Here is a 14,402-nt window from a genome sequence, read left to right on the forward strand (position 1 = left end):
AAATTTTAGTAACACAGTGAATGATAGAGTCTACATAGCATCCCATTCACAGCGGCCATTGTAAATCCGAAGCTAAAGGGTACACAAACCATAGGATTGTTGTGTTCCATGCATTCACCAGAAGATATCGAAAATACATTAATGATATACAGTCGTCAGTCAGTGCACTCTGTAGCCTCATTTTGTTTACACAATGGCCGCCGCGTGAATAAGGCGAATACCAGCTCCATCCCTGTCTACTCTACATGCTCCTTCATTTCACTGCCCACAGACAAGAGAGACAGCAGAGCACCTGTGGTCATGTTTGCCCTTTGAGTGAAGCACTGTAAGCCCTTCTTCTCTGAGTGGTGGAATGTAACTTTGCCAAGTCTGGTCCAGTTTAGTTGATGTCCTGTACCCTTGACCAGTGATTATAGAGGGCTGTAGAGGGAACACTGGTCCAATACATTCACTGCACATGCTGTCACCTCCTATTCTGTTCTCCTTCAGGCATGCAAGGGCTTCAGCAGTGGACTGTGTGTGTGTGTGTGTGTGTGTGTGTGTGCGTGTGTGTGTGTATGTGTGTGTTTGTGTGTGTGTGAGAGTGTGTGGTGAGTGTGTGTGTGTGTGTGTGTGTGATGTGTGTGTGTGTATAAGAGAGAGAGAGAGAGAGAGAGTGTGTGTGCTCAGTTTGTGACAACTGAATGCATTTAAACAGTGCTGTAATGACTGCACCCTGTGTAATGACCAGAAAGATGCTTCACCTTCTCCAGCTGCACCTCCTGATGTGCTCCCAGCTTCCCCCAAGCACACGGGGTATCTCACCTATCAATCCCACAGCCTCTCCAGGAATGAGGACCGGAGTTTCACAAACTTTACAGTCAGTCGCACTGCATAAATCAACACATTCTGGGGAACAAAGTTTCAAGGTGAAGGTCTAATGGTCACTCAAGGTCATAGTCTACTTCAGACGAAGCGTTCTCTCACTCCTTTCCGTAGGGAGCGTGGTAGAGCAGTGTTTGCACCACTCTCTGACGGACAGGTTTGTCGGTTGGCTCAGGTTTGAATCCCAAATCTGTGTCAAGTCTGTCTTGCTTTGCTAAACACGTATATTTATTTATTTTATCTTATATTTTCTTCACCTTCCTTCTTTCTCCGTTCTCATGTCACCAATGCATCTCAATTATGACAAAGTTGAATTATGTGATGGTGCCCAGGTCACTCAAGGTGATTGTCATGCGGCCGTTGTTAGTTCTTCTGAAGCCCAATTCACACCAAGGATTCCCGAAGCGACGAGGCGGAGTTGCAGCGGTGTGAATCAAATGCTGCACGTATTTCCAAGCCGTCGCAGGGCATTCAACATGTCCAGTCGCAGTTGCAAGGTTTCAGAATGTCGGGGCTCGTCTTCTCGCGAAACCTTGGTCTTAACCCTACTTAACAAAACACTCTTTAGGTGCTTCTCAACATGCCTCCTCGATCCTCGATGCTCGATCCTCGAGGGGCGTTCCCACTGATCTATAACTAACACTGGATAGACTATCCCATTGTTTTCGCCCCATCATTCTTTATGTAGATCAGTGAGGATCGAGGCCCGAGGAGCGACGGAGGACGTATAAAAGCCCAAATGAGGCCCCAGCCGTGGCGCAACTGGCTGGGGCACCTGCACCGCACGCCGGCGACCCGGGTTCGATTCCCGCCCCGAGGTCCTTTCCGGATCCCACCCCGACTCTCTCACCCATTTGCTTCCTGTCTCTCTCTACTGTCCTGTCAAAATTAAAGGCACAAAAGCCAAAAAAATATATACATTAAAAGCCCAAATGAGAGGCACCCTGAGTCACTTTTCTCTTCCTTCCTCTGTCCTCAGCTCGCCCATGCATCTCTTCGGCTGGATGAGGTGGCCTCGCCTGGACGCCGAGAGGACCAGTGGCTCCCACTCCCACTCCCACTCCACAGCTGCTGTTGCCGCGGCCACGGGATGCCTCCCGAACGGCGTGCTCCTCCGCGAGCTCCTCTGGCACTTGGAGCAGCGGGAGTGCCTGCTCCGCGAGGAGGCCTGGCACCTGTACTTGTCGCGCCGGGGCATCCAGGGGTGCCGGCGCCTGCCGCCGCCGCCAGCTCACGCCATGCCGCGTCCACTCGTGCCCAGCGCTGAGAGGCGGCAGCTGGAGCGCCTGTGTGCCCGCGTGCCACCGTCACACACTGCAGCCGTGCTGTCCAGGTCAGTGGTTCCCAACCTGGGGTCCGCAGACCCCATCAGGGGTCACCAGAGATTGCAGGGGGGTCTGCACAATGTTGCCTGTTGTGTGAGGTTACCAACATTATATTTGAGCACAGCAAATGTATAAAATCCAAATAACACACCCAATTGGTTAATCAAAACTCTGTATAATCCAAAGTAAAACATATTTTTGTTTCACATTTAAATTAATGGAGCTATTCATTACCTCTGACCTTTGAACTTGCATAAGCAACCTTCAGGTCAGGCTAGGCTAGGCTAGGCATTGGTAATTCCTCTCCGGACCCCGATTGTTGAATAATATCTTGTGTGTGTATGCGGGTAGGAGTTTGAGTAGGAGGCCCTGGCTTGTCTTAGACACAGGCAAGGGAGCCTTCAAGGAAAAAAAGTGGGGAACACTGGTCCAGGTGATCCGGGGGGTCCTTCATAAAACCTTCAATCAATATGGGGCTTATAGTTCACTTTTTTACAACCCAAAGCACCATCAGATTGTGTAAATGACAATTGTATAAGCAAATTGTGTAGATGACTCATAGACAGACAAGATAAGGCCTAAGGGGAAACATGGTGAGTGGTCTCATTATTACCAAATTATGACTAGCGGTGTTTACTTTAGAAAGTGTGGCCTTTCTGTCATCTTTTTTTTAAACTATTAGTTTAATTTGTATCATTACCAGCAGTTTTAAGATAATTAAGGAGGTCTGGTATGACTCAACATGAGATATTTTTTGCAAAGTCTTTATTGAGGCTATTGCTAATTAATTTCAATTGCCAGAGGCTTGGTAAACAGTGTGTTAGTCATTTAATTAAGGACAGAAAAAGGCCGTGACAAACATTTGTGGACCACAAACAAACATGAACTTTAGTTTGGACATTTCAGTTTCCCTCTGCATGGAAGCCTTGGTCATGGTGTATTGTATATTGGACTGAGGACAGCCATGGAAATACAAAATACATAATTGTTAGAGGGAACTGTTTTCAAAGCAATTTTCAAATGGCATTTTTTCTAACTGTTACTCACAAGTTCGGCATCCACTGGACTGCCCACTTTAGGTTCCGTGAAGTACTGGCCACCAACGAGTTTCTGCCGTGGGAGCTGGTGTGCGTCTTCAAGCAGGTACTGCGAGACTTCCTGGTCCGAGAGGAAGAAGGAGCCCTGAGACGTCTCCCTCCACCACGGACACGATCACGACCACTCCCTCCGCCCCCTCTCACACCCACAACGCCAGCGCGACCAGTGGCAGCTCCGTCAGCACCACACTCTATGGACTATCGACTTAGCGGCAGTCCACCGAGAGACACGTCCAGCCCACCTCCCCCTGGGCCGGACAGCGTGGAGGGACACCGTCGGGAGGAGATCCCAACCATCTCCAGCTACGTGGACCGCCACCTGAGTGCTGTCTGCCCCTACGCTGTCCACCGCGACTGGAGCCTGCCTTACTGCTACTCGGTTCCTTATGACTGTCCGGAGGCCTACGGCACCACTCTGTAGAGTATCCCCTGAACAGAACAGAATGAACAGACTGTAGCAAAGAAGTTATGCTGCATTCCAGACAACTTGGATGTCCGACTTCAATTCCAACCTTGAAGTTGGGGTAGATCGACTTACACCGAGTTCAGAAGTGAACTCCAACTTCAAGTGCCGTTCCATGGTACTTCTTCCCCAGTAGGAGGTCAGAATTCTAGACTTCCGAGTTTGTCTGGAATGAAATTGGGAGATTCCAACTAGGAAATATCTGACTTCTGAGTTGTCTGGAATTCAGCATTAAGACCAGTTCACCATTATAGTCCATGTCAACTGCTGGATTTCACCCTCAACACAACTGTCACACAAACACACACAGTTTAACTTCTTGTACCCGACAGTTGTATGGCTTTTACTTACCACTAAAGGACAAACCTGATTTTTTTTTTTCAAAGAGGGGATCCCCTGTGACATTGAGCCTCCTCCATCTATTCCAGCTAGCATAAAGTGGCACATTTTGTGTTAAAAAGTCCCATATCTTGATCTGCCCTCTACCTGATTTGTCCCACCAGTGAGTACACACTCTCCTCTCAAAACATTGTATTGTTGTTACCCCAACGCTCAGGGTTCTGACTTATCCTACAATGTCTTGTCTTGATGGAAGTAGTGGTAAAGCATTTTATTAGTACTGGAGATGGAAGCATATACTTCATGTCTATTTTATTCTAGATTTCTATCATTTGTTACAGCAGAACTAAGTTGATCTGATTTTGAATATTTCAGTATTGCTGATGAAACAATGGAAAACGTTGCACACAAAATCAAAGGTGTGTGAAGCTAATACTTCATGGAATCTCTGCAGTACATTTGAAATAAATTCTGTACAAATCATTGTGTGATGAATGTGAACGTTGCTTTGAAATTATGATTAAATTCTCCTAAAGTACAGTTTCACCTACAGTACATCCACCAGATTAGTCTTCAGCAAGGCCATGTTACTTACTAACACGTACCTAGATGGTTATTTGGGAGGGTGTGCGTGACAAGAACCAGAGAAAAACACAACAGCTATTGTACTCATCCAGCCTAATCGGTCTCTAGTAGTAGTTGCAGGTTTTTTTTTCTTTTCCTCTGAGTCATGTTTCTGGATTACGGAGCAAAGAACTGCCAGCGGTGGGCATCATCTCTCTGATACTGTCTGTCCATTCTAGTCATGTTCCCTTGTCACTGTAGCCTCGTGTAGAACACACTCTCCTGACCTGAATACCCGCCCTGATCTCTCAGATTCACAGGCCAGACAAACATGACGAATAAAGAACTATGTTCTCAATCTACCGGATAAATGAGGGAGACACTAAAATGAGTCACACTTGAATGGTAAGAGCTCTCTGTACAAAAAGGCTTCAACAGGATTGTTATTAGTGTGTGCAGTTACATACCCTCAGCAAAAAGGAGTTTATGGAAATGTAATGTACTATTGGTCTACTTATTTCAAACTGATACTTTTTGTGCACTGATCAGAGATACACTAAATTGATTTATACTTGACCTATATTGATATGGTAAAAGTATATCTGGCCTATACTTGGTACTTATTCTTAAATATACTTAATACAAATATTGACTGACATGTCTAAGTATATGTACTTGTAGCTAAGCCAGAGACTGATTTTTGACTGTCTGCATGACAGATTGTATACACCGCCCGCCACCCCCACTTTGTATTTTGGCAAGAAAATGTTAAACTGCTACAACAAAATACCCTGATATCATTCCATGATATGATTTTTTCCCACAAATGATAAAATTCCCTGACTTCCCATGTCTGGAATAGATATAGTAGAATAAATTCCATGATGTTCCAGACATTCCTTAAAGTGGGCTATACCTATATATTTTTTGTAAGGGTAGGCCTGAAGTATGTTGACAGTGTCCACTCCAGGTATCCAGCACAATATATTGTATAGTTATTTTAAAAGTTAAGATACATTTTACAACTACCGCAATGGTTATTACGTTTAAAATGGTCACTTATGTTCAGGGACACTTGTGTGCCACAAGGCAAAGAGAGGTGCCATGGAATGTTGCGGAACCCAATGTGATTTTGCACAGGCTAGACAGGTAGGCTATTTTCAACTCAACTGTTTCAGCTCAACTGTATTACTTGCCTGATAGCAACACATCACAGTGACCTGCTAGCGACTAATGTGAAGACTAGACTGGTAGCACCCTTGCTGAGCAATAGAATAAAATCACCTTTCCCAATGTGTGAATTATGTCACTTTTTCTTCTTCCATGTCATGGACACTCGACAAAAATATGGGAATATGAGAATGAACACCCAGCAGAACATGACCTTCTTTGTGTGACACTCATCACAACCAGTAGCCTCTGCATTTTGATTTGACCTTTGAGTGCCTCAGGCCAAAAAGGTTGAGAACCTCTATGACAGCAAACCTTTGCTACTCCAGAGCTAACATGTCTTGAGCTAGACTAATCGGTTAGATTGGTTACTGGGTTTCAGTTATTTTGAGAGTCGCTTTGTACTACAAGAGAATAATATCCTCGGCAGATTCGTCTGGAGTCACTCAGGCAAGGGGCATACATGTTGAATATTCCATCAGCCTACCGTTAAAATTCCAGCAAAGAATATCCATAGAGACGTTAGAGAGATTATTGTGTAGTTCTAACAGTTCTCCCTCCTGTTGGGTCAGTCATTGAACGCTCACTTCTCACCAAAAATCCAAAGGAAAAGGGCGACACCCTGAGTCTGTGCACAAAAGCCCTGTGCAAATGTAGGCCTATTAAACGCCATAACGGCATTGGACGGTCATAAGTCTATGTCTACATACTGTTGGCTAAAAGTCAATGTAGCCTAACATTATCAGAACAGTTATTTGGGATGATCGCAAAATCAGGCTACTGTGCCTCATTCTCATTAGGCTATGCATAATAGGCGTAGCCCAACAAAACATACATTTCTTACCTCCCCTTTAGCTACAGGTTTAATGGTGATCTGAACTGCAAATGTAGACAGGATAGCAGTCTTCGTTAGTCATGACAACTTTGTTTTACATATAGGGATTGTTTATTATAGGGTGTGTGCCAGCATGCATCAAGGTTGATCAAATCACAAATGGAGGACATCGCTAGGTGGCGATATGTTGATATAAACGTATCAGCATGGTCCATCCCGGTGCATCCGTCACTTGATCTTTCCCAGAAGTCATTGCGGTACAGCGCTGAATTTGTGACCTCCAGACAGAACAGTGCACACAGAAGCTGAAGGTGAGTCGTGTTTTATTTAACATTTACCTGTGCAATCGTAAAGACGAGCAATCTTGTTAATGTGCAAGACTAATGGTAGAATGTTTGTAAAATGAAATGGTTTATTTACTGTTATGACACAACGTTTTCTCCTTGTAACGCGGCCTCACTAGGCTAAACGAGAGCTAGCCAGCTAATTCATGTTAACGGCATTTTAGTTAGCCTCATTCAGATTCTGTTCTGAAATTACGTGAGGAGTTACCGATAACGTTAATAACCAGTGTTATGTATTGTAACGCTTTTTCAAGTAGTTCGCGATTCCTTCTTCGTTTGGTAGCTACGTTGACAGACTGCGTATTTTCTACTCAAACTGACGAAAACGGCTAGCTTTTGGGCTCTTGACATGTTCACGTGAACGTTTGACACCCTGTGAGCTAAGTTAACTTTTGCAACGTTATTTTACATGGAAGCATGCGAGCTAGCCATTTGGCTATGTCATGGGAAAGTCATGGTCAACGTATGTATCAAACCGAATGTAATTGCTTTCCCCTGTTATCGTTTTGGTTTTAAACGAGATGTCATTGTGTGGGGAATGTCACTGAAGACGGTAATGGTGGATCTTGTAACCTTGTCTTGCTGTCAATGTTTCATTTTTACAGATGGCTGGCGCATTCGCAGGCTGGTGGGCCAAAATGAGCCCTTACTACACCAAGGCATATCAGGAGATGTGGGTTGGTGTAGGAGTCATGACGTTCCTGTACTACAAGGTGTCCTACGGAGGTAATTTCGTCAACATTATGCATGAAATTAAGCTATGGCATAACGTGGTGTAACACATTTGACATAGATGAAGGAATAATGAATAAAGGAATGAATGAATGCTTGTGCTCTGTGCTTGAAAAGTTATACATCTCTCCCTTTGTGTGTCTGTCTCTCTGCGTGCAGGAAAGAAAGCTGCTGTAGATTCAAGTAAGTGTAACCCAACTATATCTCAATTCATAGTACACTCCACAACACGTGTCAGGATAATTTTGTTCAATCTTAATTCAACTCTGCTTATTTAATGACATCATTGCTTTATTGTATCTTATGCAAATTCATTGACAAATTGAAATATCTTGGCCGGTTGCATAAAGAGGCTTAAGACTCAGTCCTAATCAAGAATGGGTAAGACAACAGAGTAATCACTCTATTTTGATGCTGCATTTGAGTGCTCTTGAGGAAACTTTATTGCTCACAGAACATTAGGAGATAATTGGCCCCTGGTATTGCGCCATGACTGCATCAGAGTTAAAGTGTGTGGAAATTGGATATGTAAATTTACCGAAGAAATTGTCAGATTTTAGATGACTTACTATTGTGTATCATGCTATATGTTTCCCCTCACCTTGACAGACGGGTGCATGGGTAAAACGTTGAGCAAGTTTTCATGACCAATTGTAAAGAGTGATTGCCAAATATCCGTTGGATCATCAAGACCATGTTCTGTAGTGGGTGCAGCAGTTGGCAGGTTGTTTTTTAAGCCAGCACCCGGTGAGACTTTAATGTCCTTACAATAAGAGCAGATTAGTTTGCAGCATTGTAGTTGTGTAGTGTGGGTATACTTCTGGGCACTTTGATGAGGATGCCTGTCTTTTGCGGTCGCTGTCCTTTGAGCTTAAAATGGAAGGGTTAAAAATGTCTCCATTTGTTTGAAGGTAGTCTTAACCTTCATGTGGTGATGACAAACCAGTCAGTTGCACGGTCCACAAGAACATGCCATAGTACAAATATGTTGCATGCTTCGTGTGCTTTGAGCAGCCATAATTTTGCCCATGTCTTTTTGTTGGGCCATCGTCTTAACGTGGTGACGCCATCTGTCTTGCCATAAGTTAGTTTCTATTTTTACGTTTTAATTGTGTAGTTTTGTTCTGTTTGTCATTAGATCATAACTATATCATTGTAATCCATTTATTGAGGAATTCTGGAGAAAAGTGATACTTTGAACATTTCATTTTTTATTATTATTATTTAATGACCAGATCTGATCTCAAAATGTTGGTGGGGTAAAAAAAAAGGCATTTATTGCTTGGGATTTTTGTCTCTGCAGTAGAATTTGACCTTAGAATGCCCTTTTCTTTAGGGATGATCAGCCTACAGGTCTCTTGTGTATATATATAGAAATATATCCTTTTCCTTGTCTTTTTTTCCCACCACAAGCTAAATAAATCCTATTGACAAGTGTCGTTATTGCTGCTAAAGTAGACATTGGTACCATTTCAGTGATCAAGCCACTCTTTCTCTGCTTCCTCTGTTTATAATGCTTAAGGCTTACTGCTAACAGCTAACCAATGCAGTCAGTGATTTCTTTTGTTGTTTTTGGTTGATGTTTAATCAAATCACTTGCACTGAATTAATATTGTATTTTTTTTTGGTTAAAACAAATCCGCATTCTTATGTGACGAGGCTTGCATCTGACTTGCTAGCGGCAAATTGTTCTATGGGCTTCATGTGATCATTTTATGGCCAAGTTTTTTTTTTTTTTTTTTTAAATAATTTTCCTTTTTTTAAGTGTTCACGCAGATGCGTCAAAGTTAGCTCTAGCAGAGACATATCTCTCTGACTTTGGACTAGGTGTAGGGAAATCCTCTCATCCTAGATGACTGTATCCTATGGCTCTATCCTAGTGGCTATAGACAACCCAGGGGCTTGGGATTTGGAGGGTAAGCTTCAAGTTAGGATCCCAGCTGGTCACCACCATCTTTAAAAAATATCGCCTGACTTGCTCACCTCTGGCACTATTTTCAAACCATTTAGGTGTCCCATTTCTGATGGCCACAAATTATGTTTTTTTTATGTGTGTTGGCCTGATCCTCCCAGCCAGAAATGTCCAGCTCAACCACCAGTTCCCTTCAGTGACGTACCATTGTACTCTGCGTTAACGTCTCCATCTGTAACGTGCCACCTAATTGCCGTCCGTAGATGGTGCCATAAATGAGACCTGTAAAACGCCATATAGAAAAATGTGGTTGTGGTGAATTACAAACTATTTTTTTTTTGTGGCTGAGGTAGCTAGTCTAGCATGGACCATGACATGAATGGGGCTAGTACTTCCTCATTCTCCCCAGTTTTGTACAATACCTCCATGAGACCAACATGTCTTTAGGTTCTCGTCAAAAAATAATCCTTATTTCTTTATCACATCCTAACACCGTGTCCTAACTGCTAGCGACACGACCGAATGCTTGCGACAAAATCAGTTCCATCGCTGTATTTTCAATTGGAATGTCCTGACTGAATGCGATGCGACCGAACGCGACAAGATTTTAGTCGCGTTGCCTTGACATTAACTTTTTCACAACGTAACAAAGGTTCATTAAAGAATGTTAACGGATACAATGTGGACACAAACTATCCGGCGCAACGCGACAGTCGCGCAGTCGCTTACAATTAGGACACGGTGTAAGAATTTTATTTTATCTCTTCTACACAATACTGTATTGTAAATCTACCGTGTGAATTTGTATTTTTATCCTACTAGTTTAGTGAAAGATTTACCACTGATTTGAAAGGACTGTAAGGGTTATGCTTTGGGCATATAAAACTAACAGAGATGGGAATATGCTCCATGTTGCAAATTAATTTTCCCATCAACAGTGGTGTTTTTTACAGTTTTTTTTTTTCTTATTTTTTTTAATCCAGATCAGCAATGTAGATCATAATAATATCCCACATAAGTAAAATTGAAGATAAATATTTGAGTCAACAGGGTTGACCCAAAGTGCATTACAAATGATTAAATAGGAATAATAGCCAAATAACAAATAAAACGATACAGAATACAACATTCCTATATAATAAATAAAATAATAAAGCCGTGGTAATGATAATAAAAGCAAGTGTTATCTATCTCTCTATCTATCTTCAAAAATAAATATTATATTGAAGATGAACAGGTCAAATTAACTCAAAGTGAAGGAAGAAAATGTTATAGGTGGTTGTGGCTACAGTGTTAATAATTAAATAAAATAAGGAAAATGTTTTAAAATGAAAATAGAATGGACTTAAGAAATGAAACCATGATTGAAGTGTACTAAAAGCTCGGGACAAGAGACAGGAACCTTGGGCGGAAGTTTTAGGGAGGAAAACCTGAGGGACCTAAGGGTAGAATGAGGCCTAATGAGATCACAAATATATTGTGCTAAACTGTAGCAGACGTTAAAGTGCTAGGAATAACAGCCTTAAGCGCGCTTGCTTATTAAAACTTGTTTAACAGGTTTGGCAGGTGATATTTTTTCTTTCATTTCATAAAATGCGTCCTCTACTTTAGCTGTAGACAAACTGCTTCTCACTTCATCATTTCAGAAGTACCCAGTGATTCTTCATAACTGCTCCAAAACTGATCTCAAGTGAAGTGTGTGTGTGTGCGTGCGTGTGTGTGTGTGTGTACAGTATATATACGTGTATATCTCCTAATGTATGGAGTAAGGAGTCACTCAATGTGCAGTCTTTTCAAGTGAGTGTTGTCGGTCTCACTTGCTTTGTTTTTCAAGCGTATATCCACGACTTGAACTGTTGTCTATATTGGAAAGAAACAATTTTACTGGCATTTCTGTACCAAGCCTGTTTGACCAGATATCTCATGGAGCACTCCTTTGCGGCAGAATTGAACCACTTAGACAAACGCTTTTAATAGCCAGTTTAAATCTAACCTAGAAAGGACTGTTCACTATTGTGCAGAATAATTCCATACAAACCCAAACCCAACCAACACCCTTTGCCATTTGGATGAAGCACAGCTAGCGAGGGCAGGTTCGTTAAGCAAACCTTGTTGTTTTGTACGACTGGCATGTACTGAATCAACAGGTCACCTAAGGAGAAATGGCCCATCATCAGTCTTAAGTAGTTTTATGCAACCGGCCCCTGTTTTCACAATGATCACATCAGTTCCTATTCAAATTGCTCTCCTTATTCTTCGCAGAGCCTGCCCACTGATTTGACCACCATGCTGAGCTGTCACCCTCCCTCCAACTTCTTGTTTAAACGGCTTCTAAAATCCCCTGCATTTTACGTTCAAATGTCTTTTCTGTCTGTCTCTTACGATTCAATAAAGTGACCTGGATGGGTCACCGAATGAGAACATTTTCGTCTTTGCATTATTTTATTTTTTATTCTGATTGAGTGGAGGTCTCTTTCTGTTGTTTATGTCGGTTTTCGATATTTGTTTGTCTTAAATAGGATGTAAAGGACAATTTCTCAGGCCGGTTGCATAAACATTCACATAGGCGTCAGGAATGAACAGGATATGATTTTCGTTCTAACAGATTTTTATTTATTCAATGAACGAATGAAATGTAAGGACTTTTCCCCCCAGGTTGTTAAGGACTGCTTTATATTGAAGAGAGTAAATGACTGGCAAAATAATGTTATTTCTATTCATGGGGGAAAAAGAAAAGCGATCCCTTTTAATGTATACAGCTTGCATATTAAACCAACTAAAGACCTATCTAGTGATCTTTGGTACGAGCTTGTAAATGAGGACCATAAATATTGTTCGTTAGATTAACACTGAAGATAAGGATCCAGATCTGAGGCCAGAGTTGATTACTTTACAATCTTTGTTTCTATTATTTTCATCTTTTCTTGAAATCCACATTTGTAAAATTTGTCATGGCCAACATGATTCTTATCGATTAGTCATATGTATTTATTTTAATATGCATTAATGGCTTTACTAAAATCGGGTCTGGGGCAGTTGTTCTCTTTTCTTTGCCGGCGTGGTTCCTAATGATTGGTATCTATCGCTGCAGCTTTCAACATGATAATCCAGTTCAAATTCAATCCATAAACTTTTCACAAACCTGTTTAGCTGTAAACTGGGTAAGGGTTCGGTTAAGTCTGCATTTGCAAAACATTTTGTCCCAGTTATCTATTTTCAGTGGCTTTGTGATCGACATTTTAAGCCACATTGGATATTATTTTATTTTAAAAATCCTAGCCTCTGACCACTAGATGGTGCAGTTGTGCCCACAATCACGGCCTCTTCATCTAATGTGCAGCAGGTGGAGCTGTAGGACTGACATTTCACTTGTGTTCATATTCAGTTGTTGATGTTCAAAATTTGAACCAGCAAATGGGCTGTGGGCCCTCTGGTGCTATGACTCTTCCTCAGGTATTTTAGGTTGACCCTCCAGTAGCAAAGCAGGTTTGTGCGTGGAACTGTAATGAGTTTAAGTTTCACGCTGCCCCTCGGTGGATGGAGGGGGAAAAATACCTATTCGGGACATTCCGGATACAACTGGGACAGGAAGAAGTATGTATGGAAACCGCATGGAGGTCCCACTCCATGATTATGTAAAATATATGCATGAATGCATGTGGGGCGCATGTAGCTCTCTGGTGTTTTAACACTTGAAATTCCTCACCAACGTCCTGGATCACTTCTGTGAGCCTTTGCATTCATGTATTCCTTTTCTGTTTTGTTTAACCTACTCACCCCATTTAATATCACATGTGTTCACGCTCATCCATCTGATTTTACTTTACAAATTCCACTATGACTTCTATCCTAATCGACTCGAATTTAGCACAACCCTAAGGCAGAGTCTGCCTTAACGGAACAAGGGAGACTTTATGCTCCGGAAGACTTCGTTTTCACTACAGGTGTGGAAGTATGTATGCTCGCTAGGCAGGATAGGATGCAGACACATACTGCCCAATAGTCACTGTTTGTGGATCAAGCAACCTTTTCTTTTTCAAATGCAACTCCAGTGCTAATCTACTGTATGCACCTTCTTTTAATTGATCCAGAATCAGTCCGGTGGCTATGTCTAGAAGCCGTAATGCCATACTGCATTACAAGATGAATGTTCGAAGATATCCCAATAGAAAACCTTGGCTTTGTCCCCAATAGAATAGTTTTATTGCGTTGATGATCTTAAAAGTTTTTATATAATAAGGTCTGATCTATTTTGAATAGGTGTGATGGGTGTTAAACCATAATGAATCAATTTGCTTCTCAGGTGCCCATGCTGCGAAAAGTGCCCCCAGTCATACCGCCAAGCCAGCCGCCAGCGCAGCACCCAAAGCAGCCGGCGCAGCCGCCGCCGCAACCGCAACAAGTCTAGCCGTAGCAGCAGGCGACATCACCATGAGCGACATCTTGCAGAGGCAACACAAAAATCTCGTCCTGGAGGAGAGAAAACTCTACCTGGAGATTGAAAAATTGGAACTTGAGAAAGCTAAGCTGAAATCGATGAAATGAAAAAGTAACCATGAACAGTACATTTCCATTAGTACATGAGCGATTACCAGTGGAACTCAGTCGACCTTGTGTACAGTTAATAAAATTGTATAAAAATCTGATATTTGACTGATATTTGACTGTAATGCCAATCATAAGATGTTTGGTATAATGTACTACTGTGTCTACTGTACGCCAGTGTCAGAGACTATAAAAGATATATAACATCATCA

General features: G+C 42.1%; 2 protein-coding genes across 2 annotated transcripts; both read left to right on the plus strand.

Moving 5' to 3' along the window:
* The first annotated feature begins 1,850 nt into the window (after positions 1-1,850).
* rd3l (RD3 like) lies at positions 1,851-4,533 on the plus strand. The gene is made up of 2 exons (XM_062550266.1): positions 1,851-2,197; positions 3,269-4,533. The coding sequence occupies exons 1-2, from the start codon at positions 1,851-1,853 to the stop codon at positions 3,705-3,707; spliced, it is 786 nt and encodes a 261-aa protein (XP_062406250.1). The 3' UTR covers positions 3,708-4,533.
* Positions 4,534-6,863: 2,330 nt separating this feature from the next.
* On the plus strand, positions 6,864-14,291 carry atp5mj (ATP synthase membrane subunit j). The gene is made up of 4 exons (XM_062551543.1): positions 6,864-6,968; positions 7,607-7,727; positions 7,893-7,916; positions 13,949-14,291. Exons 2-4 carry the CDS (start codon positions 7,607-7,609, stop codon positions 14,188-14,190), a joined length of 387 nt encoding a protein of 128 aa, XP_062407527.1. The 5' UTR covers positions 6,864-6,968; the 3' UTR covers positions 14,191-14,291.
* Positions 14,292-14,402: the final 111 nt, after the last annotated feature.

This window comes from Sardina pilchardus, chromosome 12 (genome assembly GCF_963854185.1).
Source record: "Sardina pilchardus chromosome 12, fSarPil1.1, whole genome shotgun sequence".
Classification (NCBI taxonomy): Eukaryota; Metazoa; Chordata; class Actinopteri; order Clupeiformes; family Clupeidae; genus Sardina; species Sardina pilchardus.

Coding starts and splice junctions, on each gene's coding strand:
- rd3l (XM_062550266.1), top strand. CDS start 1,851: ATGCATCTCTTCGGCTGGATGAGGTGGCCTCGCCTGGACGCCGAGAGG. Junction 2,198..3,268: donor ACTGCAGCCGTGCTGTCCAG/GTCAGTGGTTCC, acceptor TGCCCACTTTAG/GTTCCGTGAAGTACTGGCCA.
- atp5mj (XM_062551543.1), top strand. CDS start 7,607: ATGGCTGGCGCATTCGCAGGCTGGTGGGCCAAAATGAGCCCTTACTAC. Junction 7,728..7,892: donor CTACAAGGTGTCCTACGGAG/GTAATTTCGTCA, acceptor CTCTGCGTGCAG/GAAAGAAAGCTGCTGTAGAT. Junction 7,917..13,948: donor GAAAGCTGCTGTAGATTCAA/GTAAGTGTAACC, acceptor TTTGCTTCTCAG/GTGCCCATGCTGCGAAAAGT.